The sequence below is a fragment of the Astatotilapia calliptera genome, chromosome 2 (genome assembly GCF_900246225.1).
Source record: "Astatotilapia calliptera chromosome 2, fAstCal1.2, whole genome shotgun sequence".
In the NCBI taxonomy this organism is placed as follows: domain Eukaryota; kingdom Metazoa; phylum Chordata; class Actinopteri; order Cichliformes; family Cichlidae; genus Astatotilapia; species Astatotilapia calliptera.
In genome coordinates this window covers 33,733,878-33,750,478 of record NC_039303.1, presented here as the reverse complement: position 1 = coordinate 33,750,478, position 16,601 = coordinate 33,733,878, and the positions used below count along the sequence as shown (strand labels likewise).

At 38.5% G+C, this 16,601-nt stretch overlaps 2 protein-coding genes across 6 annotated transcripts; one reads left to right on the top strand and one right to left on the bottom strand.

Moving 5' to 3' along the window:
• Positions 1 to 1,195: 1,195 nt before the first annotated feature.
• On the top strand, positions 1,196 to 5,436 carry stard14 (START domain containing 14). The gene is made up of 6 exons (XM_026144655.1): positions 1,196 to 2,107; positions 2,228 to 2,375; positions 2,754 to 2,857; positions 3,070 to 3,187; positions 3,282 to 3,334; positions 4,177 to 5,436. The coding sequence occupies exons 1-6, from the start codon at positions 1,934 to 1,936 to the stop codon at positions 4,381 to 4,383; spliced, it is 804 nt and encodes a 267-aa protein (XP_026000440.1). The 5' UTR covers positions 1,196 to 1,933; the 3' UTR covers positions 4,384 to 5,436.
• Positions 5,437 to 5,741: 305 nt separating this feature from the next.
• pdzd11 (PDZ domain containing 11) lies at positions 5,742 to 15,059 on the bottom strand. Of its 5 annotated transcripts, none has more exons than XM_026144667.1 (8): positions 14,975 to 15,059; positions 14,745 to 14,879; positions 14,377 to 14,524; positions 13,600 to 13,697; positions 11,523 to 11,663; positions 11,313 to 11,411; positions 7,337 to 7,397; positions 5,742 to 6,759 (listed from the first exon to the last, which is right to left on the bottom strand). In XM_026144667.1, the coding sequence occupies exons 4-8, from the start codon at positions 13,690 to 13,692 to the stop codon at positions 6,725 to 6,727; spliced, it is 429 nt and encodes a 142-aa protein (XP_026000452.1). In that variant the 5' UTR covers positions 13,693 to 13,697; positions 14,377 to 14,524; positions 14,745 to 14,879; positions 14,975 to 15,059; the 3' UTR covers positions 5,742 to 6,724. The 5 variants fall into 5 exon arrangements, with proteins under 5 accessions (XP_026000452.1, XP_026000470.1, XP_026000463.1 ...); XM_026144685.1 differs by having other exon boundaries at positions 14,751 to 14,879; XM_026144678.1 differs by having other exon boundaries at positions 14,773 to 14,879.
• Positions 15,060 to 16,601: the final 1,542 nt, after the last annotated feature.

Below are 16,601 nucleotides of genomic sequence, written 5' to 3'. Positions count from 1 at the left end.
CCTCTGTGTTCATTTTGTTTTTAAAACTCACTATTTTATGGCAACAGTCATATTAATTCTGTTCATTAACCTCCTAAGACCCGAACTCTTCCACAGCATGCATTTTTGATTTCTCTTTGATATCTGGGCATATTGGGACCCGATGAATGTAAAAACAAAGAATGACCAGATTTTTATTTTTTTTTTACCTGATTTTTGTTTCTAAGAAAAATGAGAGCCACATATGAGGATATTTGTTTAAAATTTCGATAGAACAGTAGCAGCATAATGTCCTCGTAAGTGGATATCAGGCCCCTGTAGAGCAAAATTGAGTATTTTGGTCTAACTAACCCAAAATGTGATGTCCACATATGTGAACGCCAGGTCCTAGGAGGTTAATAAAGTTCTAAATGAGTCACAGCACCTGAGCCGGTTATACATAGGTGTGTCACACGTCACCATTGAAACTATGTAACACATCACAGTTGTAAAAGCTTTATAACCTTTGTAAACACCTCTTTGTATATCAAGGTAGATTTAGATTTACTTCTACACTTTACAATGTTATAACAGTTAGGTGTGGTCAAATGTGAGCATGACACTGCATTGCACAAATCTGCTAATATCTAACTAAAGAATGTAAATGAAATTTTATTTCCAATAATCCTGCTACAGATAGATTATTACTCTCATCCTTGAGTATTATGTGTCCAGAGCAGAAGGTTCTGGAAAAACCTTCACTTATTCCAAGTTGTATGCAGTAGAGAGACATTTCTTAATAATACTTTATGCAATACTTGAACACAGCTTTGGTACAACACTAACAAATCTCAGCTTGCATTTTCAACAGACGTGTTCTAAGGGCTGTTGGGGGCTTAAGACTTGGTGTTAGGATGTTGGTACAGTAAGAAGAACCATCTTTTTCTGCATCCTATATTCATGGTGCACAGTCCTCACTGCTTCAGATGACTGCTTTTCCCAGACGTGGGTTAAGCCTAGTCTTTTACAAAAAAAACTTTTTCTCATTGGAGATCTTCACCTAATTGTACTATATAAGATTTGCTCTTTGGGTTGGATACAAGTCTAGGAAACTGGCTGAATAAGAAAAGCCATCCATCCATTACTTTCTGCTAAATAAGTGGATAAAACAAATTCTTCAACAGATTTCAAAACCTGTTTTGCTTGCACGTGGTAGAGTTGGGTGTTTTGTTTTTTCAAGATGAGACAGGCCGTACATCCCTAAATATCCATGTGAAAAGACACTTTCAATTTGCTCAATTTAGTCAGGAATTCAATGTAGACTAGGTCTAATTTGAACCAAAGAAGCCTAAATGGTTCAGACTGTAATGCCACTATCAAATATAAGTGTGAAAATCAGATTTTTTTTTTAAACATTCCACTCATAGTTTACTAGAGGTGTGCTTTTGTTTGGTTTTCACAGTCGTGATGATACTCAGAATGGATTGACGCTGAGCAATTCTCACCTACCCACTCCCCTGATCCGCCCACAATGCGCAGAGTACTGTGAGTGCACCCCTGTTTGTATTGTTAATACTTACTCAGAATAACACCCAGTAAGGCTGCTCTTTTCTAAAAATACTTTTTAAGTTTAGTTAAAGTTTCGACCTATAGTAGCTGCACTGACAGCTGAGGGCGGGGCACACCTTTTTTTTTTCCCTTTACGCACACCTGGTTTCAGGAAGTAACCTCTACGTCAGCGGGAGAGGTGTTTGAAGGAATGGCTCAGGAATTCAACACAAAAATCTTGCTCAACTGGACAGGTGATCAGCAGACATATATCTCTCTCACCGAGGGCACCACGTCGGCAGAAGCTTTAAATCTCGTCCGTGGAAAAGCACAGAGAGACTGAACTTTTCTGGGGGCGATCAGATTGAAGGATATTATTTTTCTTTTTCCTCTTTAAGAAGAAAGGCTTCTTTTAAAACAGACGAATATGTCTCGGGTTTCGAATATTTTACCCGATGAGGCGGTCTTTGTTGACTTCAAAAAACAGTGTTTAGCAACCGACAACTGGCAAAATAAGTATGACAACAATGGGATGCAAGTGTGGATCGAGGTGCGCGCTGTGAATAAAGGAAATCACGTACCTAAAGTCCACAAGATGAAGGTGAGTTTGCTTTAGCACCAAATCTAAAAACTATAATACCGTTTGAAAAATAAATCAGTTTTATTAGGCTGTCGTGCTATGTGGGTGGTGTCCTGTAACCCTCTGTATGTTTTCCCCCAGTGTAAAATGATAGTTAATGATGTGTCAGCTGCTACCATGTTCGACGTCCTTCACGACAGCCGGTACCGCAAGAAGTGGGATGTAACTATGCAGGAGAGTTTTGACATTGCCCGGCTCTCTGCTAATGCTGATGTGGGCTACTACTCATGTGAGTGAGCACTCTTATCACTTGCAATGCTCTGTGTGTGTTTGTGGTTTGGTGTGGGCCTGATTAGATGTGAGATCTTGTGTTTGCTGATACAATAACTACAAGTGTGTGTGTGTGTGTGTGTGTGTGTGTGTGTGTGTGTGTGTGTGTGTGTATATATATATATACTTGATTCAGCTCTCATCTATGAAGACTCATCTCATCTATGGCCTCTTGTTACACCAGTGTATTTATTGCCATAATAAGGGCAAACTTGTTGAGCCTAAATACTGAACTAACAGAGAAAGCTTGCCAAAGTATAACATTATTTATGTCTTTATTTATTTATTTATTTATTTATTTATTTATTTATTTATTTATTATTTTGGCCTTCTGCAGGGCGTTGTCCAATTCCATTAAAGAACAGAGATGTTGTGACACTGCGCTCGTGGCAGGTCACAGATGACGAGTACATCATGGTTAACTTCTCAGTCAAACACCCGGTACGCCACCTCCTACATCCACTCAAGATACATAGCAACCATTGCCTCTACACATACTGTTTGTACATGTCTTTGACACCTCTTTGTCCTGTTATGTGTGCACTGATTTATTGTTTTTAAAGCTAGCCTTATCCATTGTCACATTGTGCAGAAGTACCATAAAAATGTATAGTGTTCCTTATTATTCTGCAAATGTTTTCCTTGAATTATAGAAATTCCCTCCTCGCAGCAACCTCGTAAGAGCCGTTTCCATCCAGACGGGGTATTATATCAAGGCCACGGGACCAAATAGTTGCATTTTTACATATCTTTCACAAGCAGACCCCAAAGGTAAAACTATATGCAACAATTACTTTGTTCCATTCAAACTTAGAGTTCTTGATTCATTTCTGCAGCGTTCTTACGATGAATGTGTGTCTTCTAGGCTCTCTCCCAAAGTGGGTGGTGAACAAAGCATCCCAAGTTCTTGCTCCTAAGGTATGTAATGATTCACAACCACTTCCACAGACCATTTCCTGCTAAACATTTGTTCACCTGTAGTAAACATCAGAGCTGTAAGTGATATGGTTAAATCCATAAGCACAGTATCGGCATCTGTGACAGTCTAGGTGTGTTTTCACAAGGGTTTTTAAACGTGCAAGAGGGGTGTGTGTGTGTACATGTGCACACTCATAAGGGAGGGGAAAAGTTTCACGTGTCTTAAGTGACAATGGTAACCATAGAAACAATTTAAGGGCCTGTCCTGACAAGGCTGCTGACAAAGTAGAATCTCAGCTTAAGCTGTCAGTCACCCTCCTGGAAGAACCCAAGTTTCATATTTTCCGTAGATTAAAACTATTTAGACCAAAGTGTATCCACATGTGTGTGTGTGTGTGTGTGTGTGAGAGAGAGAGAGAGAGAAACTATCAATGAGACAAGAACAACAGCAAGAAAAGTATTTCTAAAAGTCTGCGTGAAAGTATTTCATATGGTATCTCCAGGTCACATAAATCTGACTGGAAATGGGTAAAAGAACAACTTAAATTGCTTTACACCATCAAATCTACCGATGTCTAAAAAATGCATACAACCATTATAAAACCAGGCGTTCAAAACACCTTATTTAAAAGACTTTAGAAGTGTATCCATTTAAAAACCTACATAGGCAAACAAAATTTAAACCTTCTCTCTACATACTCAGTTTTGTTTGAAGAACTAGATTACTTGCCATGTAATCTACCACGCAGTGTTTTATGACCATCTTTATCTTCAGCTTTGTTGACTGAGAATGGAGGAGTGCAGCAGTCCTTTAACAATTGCATCATCGCTTCTCTTTTTAGGTAATGAAGAGTGTGCACAAGGCGGGACAGGAATACTCAAACTGGAAAAGTCAGAATTCCCCCGATTTGAAGCCCTGGCTGCACCCAGAGCAGAACACCCTTCCCATGATGGACCCCGCTGAGCTGTCAATTCAGAGAGCAGACTCACTGGAAAATGTGGATGAAAGCTCAAAGCTGGATGCTAACGAAGGGGAGGACAGCAGCTAAATTGAATGATAGTGATGGGAGGAAAGGTGGACAAAGACGGAGAGATTGAGAGGTGGACTGTAGATGGACTTGAGGTCTCCGGCTCTCTGTGATGTAACCAAGATCCTCCAGTTCTAAATCGGTGTGCCTTCGAGGATGAGCAAGAGCATGAAGTGTTTACAACTGTCTGACAAGATGGAAATGAGCACAGATCAAGTTGCCATCACCTCAGTCTGTGTTGAGCTAAGCTAACTTCCACTGTACAGGGTTAGAGGTTTTGGGGTTTGAATGTGACACATTTGCAATACTACATTTACAATTGGACCAAAGACAGTCGATCTTTAGCTGCAGCTACATGAACAAATTTTAAGTGGAAGAAAGGGAAATATACTTGACTTCTAGCAGGTCATTATTAGTGACTGTGAATAGAAATAAGATTAGAAAGTTGGCAAACACCTGTGGAGAATTGTGACACTAACGTCTCTTCAGAATATTGCAAAGGAATCGGGTCTGAAAACAGCTGAAACTGTTTCAGCTCACTTTATCTTCATTTGGGGTTGTAGTCGACACAGAACGATGGTAACGTTGTGATAATTTATACTTAAACACGGTTTTGTTAATATGTTCACAGCATAATGTACAGGTAGCAACTTGTGGGGCAGGTTGTCTTTAGGTTTGTAATTAGGAAGGCTCTTTTTGAAGGTGTGTTGCCTTTACTCAGACGTTGTGCAACCAAGGTGTTTGCATTGTAAATTATTACAAATGGTAGAGTTTCATTGGTCCACAAGGAAGGCACTGAAGTGAACTCCCAGTTAGGTTGTATTGCCAAGTCACAATACACACAGAATTATTGTATTTTGTTAGTTGAATATCAGTTGACCTGAAGGATTGGAATGACCATAAAGGCTTTTTTATTTATTTATTTCAAGTTGATGTAAATTGATGAAGTAATGGCCTGGGATGAAGCCCCTGTAGGTTGACTTTTTTTTCATATTAAACTATTTAATGATAACAATGTTACAAGGCATTCCTTCTTTTCTGTTTTCTTTTTCAAATAAACCTTAAGGTTAACAAGCTTTTGTACTCATTGTAATTGTCAAATAAAAGGAATGCAGTCAATCAGTTTCAAGAGAAACTGACTTCAAGGATGAAACAAGTTTTGCTACTTGCACCAGAACAAACCGGTCCTTCTCTAGCTTTGGTTCCAGTTCTTCAAGTGCACAAAGCCAAACACTAGAAAAGGTCAAGGAGTCGAGCTTGATTTTTGTAATCGTAACCTCTATAAAAAAAAAAATGCAAATACTGAACCCATTCAAACAAATTTTTTACATAAAAATGATCAGTGTGCAGAAATAAAGACAATACCTTGATGAAACTGGTAGCTATTAACGTACAGTTTATTGTATGAATGCATAATGCACTAAGATCCAGAGGTATTCAACTGTTTTCTATGAATGTTCCATTGTATGCAGATTTAATTTGCAGCCAGAGGTTGGATCTGCAGATTTTACTGACTATGCACATCTTGAACCATGCAGGCCAAAATTATGAAAGCACCAGACTGTCTTTGGTTTGAATTAAACCTGCAAACATTGGTGCCTCCTCACAGATAACACCCCATTACAAGCTTTACCACTACGCTACGATAAATGTTATGCACTTTAATAGCACGTTACAAGCCATGCTCGTAAACCATTTGGCACCTCAGACACATAGTTTATGCAACAGCATTAAATCAGCTCAGGCGCAGTTTATGTAAAACTCGTGCATGGAACATAGAAGTACCAAAGCCCTCAGTAGCAGTGACTGAAATGTATATTTACATCACTTAGCATTTCGTACACAATTACAAATCTTTACTAAATATGAAAAAACAGCATTGTGCAATATATTCATAAATTCAACAGAGGTCGGGTGACCATAACTCATATCAAGTGATGGTGGTTTAGTCCACACATATGCAAACATCTGCAGAAATATCATAACAGGGCTTGAGGAAACATGGGAAATGTCATCTTTAAATCCTTTGCTTGACTAGAAAATATTTATTATTTATCTGTTCTATAATTTATAGTGTAAAATCTAGTTTATAGTCTTAAAAAAAGCTCTGCATAGAAACAACTTCCTAACCATATGTTCAATCGAAGTAGAGTTCATCATGTGACGCATGCAGAAAGGAGTATCTATGAAACTCAGTCTTTAACGTCATGTATATTTTCCTTACATGAAAGACTGAATGAGATTGTTAGTCATGCATTAGTCATCTTTGAGCTGAGACAGAATGGAGGCCAGAGTGTGTGGGAGGATGTTAGTGAAGTGCAGTAAAGTATCCTTCTGTCTTTGTCTCTCTCTCTGCTGCCATCTAGTGTACGGTCCTCTCCTTCTGCCGTTGGTAGTCTGATAAAACAACACACAAAGGACACCATTTGAGTACTGACATGGACACTGTTATACATTTCTGTATCAGTATGACATAGCTCAAAGTTTTTACTGCTTTAAAGTTTTTATTGTCTTTTGTTTTTGCACTCAGATAAGCCAGATGATAATCTTATTATTATGTGGGCACGATGGCACGATGGCATACTGACAATGCTCAAATTCTTGCAAAATTCAGCATGTTTTAAATATATAACTCATGCTGTATTAGCACACTGAGGAATAGTAAAAGGCACAGACTAAAACCTGCTTTCAAAGCCAAAGTGAGCACAACAGTTTCTTCTGAGCATTTCTTTTACTTAACCTAACAGCAAAACAAGACTCAGACATTTAAGGACATTAAGTGTAGATCTGTCTTAAAATAATATCTTACAAGATCTCTACCCATGAACACAAATTCTGCAGGAAAAAATTTTTTTTCTTTCTTACTTCATCTCTCTAAAACATCTTAACAGTTGAGATAAAAACACATGTTGACATAAATGGTTTTTTAGGTTGTCAGCATGCTCCTGATACAATCGAGTAAACCAACGCTTACTGTAGGGAAAGAAGCGAACCCTCATCAGGATTTCTCGCGCAGTTTTCAGAATCTCTACAGCCTGAAGAAGACAAACATTATCCATGATCTTAAACAGAAAATATAATGCAATGTTGTGATGAACAAGATATGGAACAAAAAGAAAACTGCAACATTTGGCTCCACCTAATCTTGCGTTTTTTTAGTATGAGATCTGCTGTTTCACTGGAAGAGCAGATAGATCAGGAGGACAAGCAAAAACCTGTCCTCCTGACAAGTTTCCAAATACAGAAATCATCTGTGAGTAGATGCTTTCTGTATTTGCACATTAATGCTACAACCAAGGCTGGACTGGGACAAAAAATCGGCCCGGGCATTTTGACTAGAGACCGGCCCACCAGGATAAAGATTGAAAATGTGACATCATTCAGGGGTAAAAACCGCAAAGGATTCTGGAACTTGTGGCAGAGGTACTAGCGCACGCAGGCTTTCAATTGAACTCAGTTACACAGCGATAAAAAGAAACAAAAAATGGCAAGAAGCTGTTGTATTATTAACTGCAACAGCCGGTCGCATGACAGCACGGGAAGCCGATCGTTTTTTTTTAAATCGGATTACGTCCTGAAGAGAAATGTTTTAAGCCATGTTTCCGAAGTAAGAGCCGACGGATGGTCTGGATATACCAAATATAACGTCCCAGAACACTCCAGCTCACATGTTAGTCTGCTCCAACCATTCCCACAAAGGTCAGAGTTTTTTAGTCGTTAATACGTCATTTTTCTTAACATAATTGGTGATATAGGTTACAAGCAAGTCTGGCGCTGAACAGAAATTGTCGCGCTATGCTCCTTTGTTTATTGTGCATAAATAGTAAATTGTCCTGACACAATATTGCGTTTCACTTCTGTTATTACCATGGTACATTGACAAAAACATATACTTTTATTCACAGGATAAAACAGTTGTTTTGTATCACTAATTGTCCAGTGCGATTACAGCATACAATATTATTGTCACTGCTACATTTCTGTAATGAACCAGAAATTATTTCCACTACTAATTAATTACCGTTGAGCTCAAAGGTTATACTAATAAACGGTTAACAAATGTGTATTTATGACGACGATTTGTGAGACTGGTAAACTTACCTTTGTTCGTACGATGGTCTTTCGTTCTACACGGTGCGTTTCAAGGTCCTGTACCCATCTGTCGGTAAACTGTACCTGGGCTTGTTGCAGTGACCTGAAGTTACTAAACTTCATGAGTGTATGCACTCACTCCAAGAACCGTGTAATTATAAATATGAGCGTGGTGAAAGTTGGGCAGCACGCTAACGTCTTTTGTCCCTCTGTGTGCTTGTAAGGGTCTAACCCTTTCACACCTTTGATTTTTTCCTCGTATCTTTTCTTTGTCTTTTCGTCGAGTCTGTCTTTGTACGGACCGGCATTGTTCTCCTTTTGTTTTGTACATTCCTTTTTTGTGCAGCAAAGAAAAAACAAGAAGGTATTGGAACCGGAGAATGAACGTTTTGCGGTGCTGCAAATGCTTGCATTTGATGCGGTACTTGGATTGTTTTGCCACGAGTTCCCGGCATGCAATGCGCGAAAATCACGTGATTGCTAAACAAGGGGGCGGGTGCATTCGGCCTCCTCGGCTGTAATTGGTCCAGAATAGATCAGGAGGACAAGCAAAAAACCTGTCCTTCAAATGACAAGTTTCCAAATACAGAAATCATCTGTGAGTAGATGCTTTCTGTATTTGCACATTAATGCTACAACATGCATTTGCATGTCAAATTTTTTTTTTTTTTTAAAAGCTAATATTTACACATTATGTCCAAATATTTACATGCTGCAACAGGAACTGAATTTTTCAAAATAAAAGCAAAATGTACATCTCCTCAAGCATTGCTGATTTTAAACAAACAAAACAGAACACAAAACAATTATGGTGCATCTAGTGCGTCATCATTCTCACAGCGGTTTGATTATGGCCAGAATGGCTTACACTTTAATTCTCTTCTAGAAAGTCATTCATGCTTGAAAAAAAATATGCAGGAAAAAAAGTTTCAAGCCTCTTTTGTTTTGATTTTGATCATTATGGCTTTACAGCTCATGAAAATCAGAAATCCACCATCTCAAACTACAACAATATTTCAATTTCAGTTTGAACAAATTATGGTTCAAATAGTACAAATAAGGTGCATTTCTTGATCTCGTTCAGTTCATGCAACCACAATCACGGGGAAGTCTGCTGACTGACAGCCTTCCATGACGAGGGCAAACCACAGAAGGCCAGTGCTGAAAAGACTGGCTGGTCGGTGCTGTGTCAAAGCATATCAATGGAAACCTGGCTGGGGGAAAAAAAAATATGACATGGTGGGAAAGTATCCACAAGCAGGGATGGCCGCAGCTTTGAGAGGACTGTCAGGATAACTCCATCCCAGAAGGTGGGAGACCTTCACAAGGAGTGGACTGAGGCTGGTGTCAGTGCATCAGGAGCAGCTTTGACATCAGTTCAAAGCTTAGTTCGAAGTTTTTCACATGAAATTTTTTTTGTTTCATTTCGAAATCAAGTTCCTAGACTCTGAAAGAAGACATTTTAGAGCACTTGATGCTTCCAACTGCCGGCAAGATTCATGGAGATGCCAATTTCCTTTTACAGCAGGACTTAACACCTGCCCACGATGCCAAAACTACCAAATGGTTTGCTCACCATGTTATTGCTGTGCTTGAATAACCAGCCGTCTCGCCTGACCTGAATCCCACAGAGAATCAATGGCATACTGTCAAAAGGAAGATAACAAACACCCAACACAAAAACACAGACGAGCTGAAGGACACCATCAGGCCAACCAGGGGCTTCAGTAACACCTCCGCAGTGCCACAAACTGATCACCTCCATGTCACACTGCACTGATGTAGTAAATCATGGAAACAGAGCATTGTCCAAGTACTGAAAGAATAGGTGAACACACTTTTCAGAAACTGGACATAGTAAGATTCCAAATCCTTTTTTGATCTGAAATATTCTACTAATTTGAGATAGTGGACTTCTGATTTTCATGAGTTATAATCCATCATTTTTTGAATGAAGGTACAAAAACAAATGAACTTTTTTTTTGTAATATTCAAATGTTTTGAGATGCACTTGTATATAATGCTCATTGTGAGTATAAATGTCATGGTAATTTTTAATGGTAAAAATGAACTCCAATTCCGCCAAGAACAGTGGTCAAATATCCCGTCAGAATAATTCAAGAACAGGACCACATTCATGACAGGGTTAGGTTTGTTTTACAAGTATAGCCACAATGTGTGAATGAGTGTGTAACTAATAATCCAAGAATAATAAAAAGCATCTGGTTGAGGTGCAACTTGCTAAGAGACATTCAACCAAATAACAATGAGGGTGTAGGGATATTTCTGAAAATAAATTAAAAATGAATAAAATGAATAAAATCTCTAAATGTTGTCTCAAATACTTATATTTTTAAATCTAACTTAGATTTAATTTAATAATTTACCTCATTGCTGATACTCTTGTTGTTGCAGAATAGGGTAAAAATCTCACCCACAGTATATAAAAGGGTATCCAATATCAAGTATTTTCCCGGGTATAGGTATCAGTTTTTTTCAACTCTTGAAATTTTGAAATACAAATAAAACAATATGTCTAGATTATCCTATACCGCACTCCCCCAAATTAAAGTTGACTTACTTTTTGTAATAGTGAGCTTGATATTGACACAAAAAATTATTATTGTGATCACCATTATAGGTTTACTTGAGCAACCCCGCCTTGAATATGTTCTGACTATATTGAAGATTAAAGAGCACAGCATAGTATGTGAAGCTATTTGTTATTCTTGTACATACATGAATAGAAATACACCTAAACTAAATCAGATTTATGAATAGAGTAGATTTCAATATGTAAGTGTGTGCTGGAGACAATGTGTTGAATAAAGCCTGTTTGAAATTCAGCCTCGACTTACTCTTGAGTGCTCTATGTCTTGGAAATCAACATCATTCACTGAAAGAACCTGGTCTCCCTCCTGTAGCCCTGCTCTGTGGGCGTCTGAATCTGGGACCACCTGCCAGCACACAGAAATGATTTAAATTGATTAAAAATAGGCAAACAAATAGTCAGCAGCACAGCAAGAAAAAAAACAACCCCACATTAATAACCAGGGCTGTGCACGCACCTTGGATATAAAGATCCCTAACTGTGAAGCTTTCCCACCACGGATATTGAAGCCCAGCTGCGCTCCTGGAGGCTTCTTCAACACAATGGTACGAGGCAGAAACTGTGTGAGCTCATTGTTATAGTCAGGATGATGAACCCGCTAAAAATGAACCAAGAGAAGAGGAACAGCCAGCAATATTTAGCTTCTTTAAGTTTGCTTCTTCTGCCTTAAAAACAATGTGATAAGAGTCAAGCATCATATTCAACATATTCAGCATGACCTGTTTGGAAAATAAGCAGATCAGCAACAACAACAACAAAAAAGGTATTTCCTTTGGGATAATAAAATCTAAATAAAAACATTCACAAAAAATATCCACCCATTTGCTTTCTGTAGCACATTTAATGGTATTGCACAGTCCTGACCTTTGCAGTCAGGCGCCAACACCTCTTTGCTTGTCAGATTTCCAAACGCATATAAGACAGGCTTCATGAACTCACTGAAACCCAAACACTAACTGAAAAAAAGAAGTTAAAGGCGCCAACTACGAAACCATGACAGACAGAAAAGCCTCAAGGAGACACAAGGACTGTGCATGCACCTGCAGGTTACAACCTGTATGTGACCACCTATCACATTACATTGGGCAGCCCCATTCCTTGGCCTGGAAGATGCCATTAAAAGCTACAAAAAGCAGTAGCAAGAAAAAAAACTCCAAGAATCTTTGTGACTCTCAGATAAACTTAATAGTATTCAGTAAAATTACCAGTAGATATTTTAGGTACAGCGCTGTGAAAAAGTATTTGCCACTTCCTGATTTCTTTTTCCCCCCATAATTGTGACACCTTCATATTTTAGAACATGAAACAATTTTTAACATGCAACAGCTACTGAAAGATAACCCAAGCACAAAATGCATATCTGATTATGATGTCATATATCAAAAAGGCCCTGTGTGAAAAAGTAGATACCTCCTAAACCCAATAACTGGTTGTGCCACCCCTGGCAGCAAGAAGTGCAATTAAGTGTTTATGATAACTGGCAATGGGTCTTTCACATTACTGTAAAGGAACTTTGACTCACTCTTGCACTCTTTGTGGACCACTCAGAGTTAGACTTACTGGAGTGTTTCATCATCTTACTAAATAACCCAAGTTTGCTCTAGCAGGTACACAGACTAATGGCTGTTCATTCTCTCAGGGTTCTCTGGTGGAGAGAAGAATTCATGGTTCTATCAATTACAGTACATCGTTTAGCTCCTGAAGCAGCAAAGCAGCCTCAGACATTTACACTACCACCACTATGTTTGACTGTTGGTATGATGTGCTTTTTATGAAATGATTTGCTAGTTTATGACAGATGTAAAGAGACAAACCTTCCAAAAAGTTCCGTTTTTGTCTCATTAGCCCATACAACATTTTCCCAAAAGTCTTGGGGATCATGAAGAATATTTTATGGCAAATGTGAAACAAGCCTTTGTGTTCTTTTTAGTCAGCAGTGGTTTTCTCCTTTCTTATTGTTTAATCGTGACCTTTGACCTTAACTGAGCCAAGTGAGGCCTGCAGTCTTTTAAATGTTGTTCTGGGTTCTTTTGTGACCTCTTGGATGAGCCATCAGTGCACTCTTGGTCAGCCCCTCCTCAGAAGGTTCACCACAGTTGCATGCCTTCTCCCATTTGTCGATAATTCTCACCGTGGTACACTGGAGTACCAGAACCTTAAAATGGCTTTGTACCTCTTTCCAGACTGATCAATGTCAATTATTTTGTTTTTCATCTCTTCTTGAGCTTCTTTAGATGATGACTTTTTGACTTTTTGCTTTTTAGTTAAGATCGTTAGGCCCACTTCTCTTTGTCAGATGGCTTCTATTTAAGTGATTTCTTGATTCAACAGGTCTAAAGTCAGAAATCAGTAAGGGGGCAAATACAATTTTCGGCACTGTAAGAGCAGCCAAAAAATAAAGCACAACTTATAAATCGTAACTAAAGTTGAATACATAAATAAAATAAAATAAAAATATACACTATATAATAAGGTACACAATGTTTAGTACATGATTTAAGCACAAAGGTTAGTTGGATTAATATCTGCCATACCTCCTGTGGAGGTATCCATGCAGGTGGGTTCTCATAAGAAGGCAGGAATACCACTGGCAGCTGGTAATCGTCGTAGGGAATTTTCTGGTCCATGGTTGCTAAAATTCCCCACCGAGAAGAGAATAGCAGTTCATTGTTATGAACTACGGATGCACTGGACTGCTTGATACAAATTAAAGGGAAATCCCTGAAATCCAGACCGCTGATTTAAAGGGCTCAGGTGTCTCTATTGTGTTGTGGTTTCGGACACGTAACTTCAAGTCAATATGTCAGTCCCTATTCCATGACTGCAATGCCTTCATTCACCGGGGTTTGGCATTAATGTACCCACATTATTACACCCGGTTTTGTATGTATCATTTTTAGATAAGGCATAAAGACCAGAGAAGACCAAAACATCAGCTAAAACACAGCTGCGTTCACAACTCTGTAACAGGTTAGCCACCAAGTCCGAATAGGGACGTTATATGGCTAACACTTAGAAATACCTTTAAAAAAATACGCATGTGGATCACGGGGAAGAAGCGAGATAAAATAAACGTGTGAAATGATCTCACAGTGGACAGTTTCATACAGCAATAACATACAAACGCATCACGAGCTAGCACAACGATTAGCTTACTGTTTAACTGTAAACGAGCTCGCTCCGCTCTATTAAACGGGAAGCGCTTTGACACGCGTTATTATTATCACAGGAACTTTAAAATAACGGTACTGGAATCATTTAGCATTGAAAAACATGAATGACTGCAACAAAACAACAAAAATGTATCTCACCTGCCAGTCAGAGGGGTAGCAGTGTGAACTTGTTGCTGTAAGCAATGGCAGGCAGCTATAGTGCGTTATCGCCACCTCCTGGTGTGGAGTAGTTACTTCAAGAGGTCCGACAGCATTGTGGAGTATTCGCGCGAATACTTTTGAACAGCTACAAAAGTCAAAGCGCGTGAATTCGTGTATTTGAACAGTTTTATTCACTGATTACAGAGGTCCTAATCACAGAGTTGAAGTTGTAAGTAGTTTTAAAAAAGTGAATAATGAGTAAAAATTTACATGACAATTTTTTTGTAATATTTACTGCCATTGCAATTTTTTTTTTTAAAACGTGTGTGAAAAAAATTACAAGGTAAAAAAGAAAATCTACATACTCTCACATTTTATCCTACAAGTGCTCACGTTTTGCAGCATATTGACCTCCTGAAAGCTCTTGCAGATGGAGATCTTAATGGCGGCTAGCTGTAAAATCAACCGGGAAGTAAAACACCTCGGTGATATCTTGCAGTCTGACCAAAAAAAAGTTTGCAGTTTCATAATTATCATTGCAGCAAAAACTTCTGTATTCATTGTGGTGTTAAGAGCTTGAAAAAAGAAGTTTCACCTCTCCTCCAAGGTCCTTCTTCAGTTCGAAAAGGTGGAGAGTCTCAGGTATTTTACCCCTAGTGGTGGTTGACCCTGTGGGGGTAGTTGACCTACTAGTGATCATATGCATCATCCTATCAGCCAAATTTTTAAGACTGCCATGACATGGATGACTGAGAACCTACACAGACATATTTATTATGTTTGCTCATCATTTATGTCCCCGTGTCCCGTGTCTGGATAGTCATATTCTTACATATAATCTTATGTGGGGAAAAAATAATCAGAAATTAAGATCACACACATTCTAAATGTGAACTGTGACTACAGTTGCATATGTTTGCATTTCTTTCTAACTTGAGCAGAAAAAAAAACCAAGTGAAAAATGTGTGTTGCGAAATGCACCCACTTTGTGTGAAAGTTTGTGTGAAGCTGCTTTGCAGAAACTTGACGCGTGATATGGGCTCCATTATGCTAAAGCTTTATAGTGCATACTCTGTAACTGCATTTATTATCTTCAGTCAAATAGTGAAGCATGAACAATTTTTTTATTATTGTAGATTAACAATGGTTTCAGCACTCAGACATGACTTTGACGATAGTAAATCATGCACAATGTTTACTGTTCACTGAGACGGTTTAAGAAGGCTTCAGGTCTCTGCAAGTTGGACATTGCAATTAAATGAAATGAAACACGTGTTGACAGATTGGAATGAAAACACAGAAACTTTGCAAGATAGATAAACAAAACTATGGCAAGTTTTTTTTTGTTCTTTTCTTTTTTGTCTTTTAAATATGTCAGCATACCGAAACCGCTTTCAAGAGTTCCATTGCTGCTGGAGCATTGCTTGAGTACTATTATAACCAAAGTAACATTAAATAAAGTCATAGTAAAAAAGAAAAAGAAAAAAGAAACTCCACCTTCTGTCAATTCTAAACTTTTATATATCAGGACATAATCAAAATCATTCCTACCAAGGTCTTCAGATTAGGTAAATACAATGGGAGATGAGCAACAACAAAGGATCTGTTATAGTGTGTCATTGTTTATTTAAGAGAGAACTAAACCAATGTGTAGAAGCAGTGCGTGAAAAACTAAGTACGAGGTCCACACACAAAAGTGGTGCTGAGGATTATAGCTAAGCATCTCTTTGGTCTCATCTCTTCAAAGGACATTGTTCAAGAAGCCATGTGGTTTCATCAAATGCAAATTTGAGAACTTGAGCCCTGCAACCATGTTTTAGGTTTTTGGTTTTTGTAGAATGAAGAGACTTTCTCCTGGAGATCCCCCCCAAAAAATAATCCTTGCTTACCTTGCTTACTGAGGCCTATAGCGTCCAGGTTTTATTACAGTTTCTGAGTACCGCACTGTCTGGATTTCAGGTGGAATTAGTCAGACGTCAAGTCCTGGGACGATTAGCAGCCGTCTAGAATGTTTTTCACCCCTGAATAATCTTTCTCACTATAGAATGATGGGCTTCAAATTATTTGAAAATGACCTCGTAACCGTTCCCAGACTGAGCAGGAATTTCCTTTGCAAGATCGTCACTGATGTCTTTTCATCTTGACATTGTGTTAACACACACCTGGAGGCTCCATACCAGCAAACTGCCAAAACCTCTGTTTTATAGAGATGCTTAGATTTT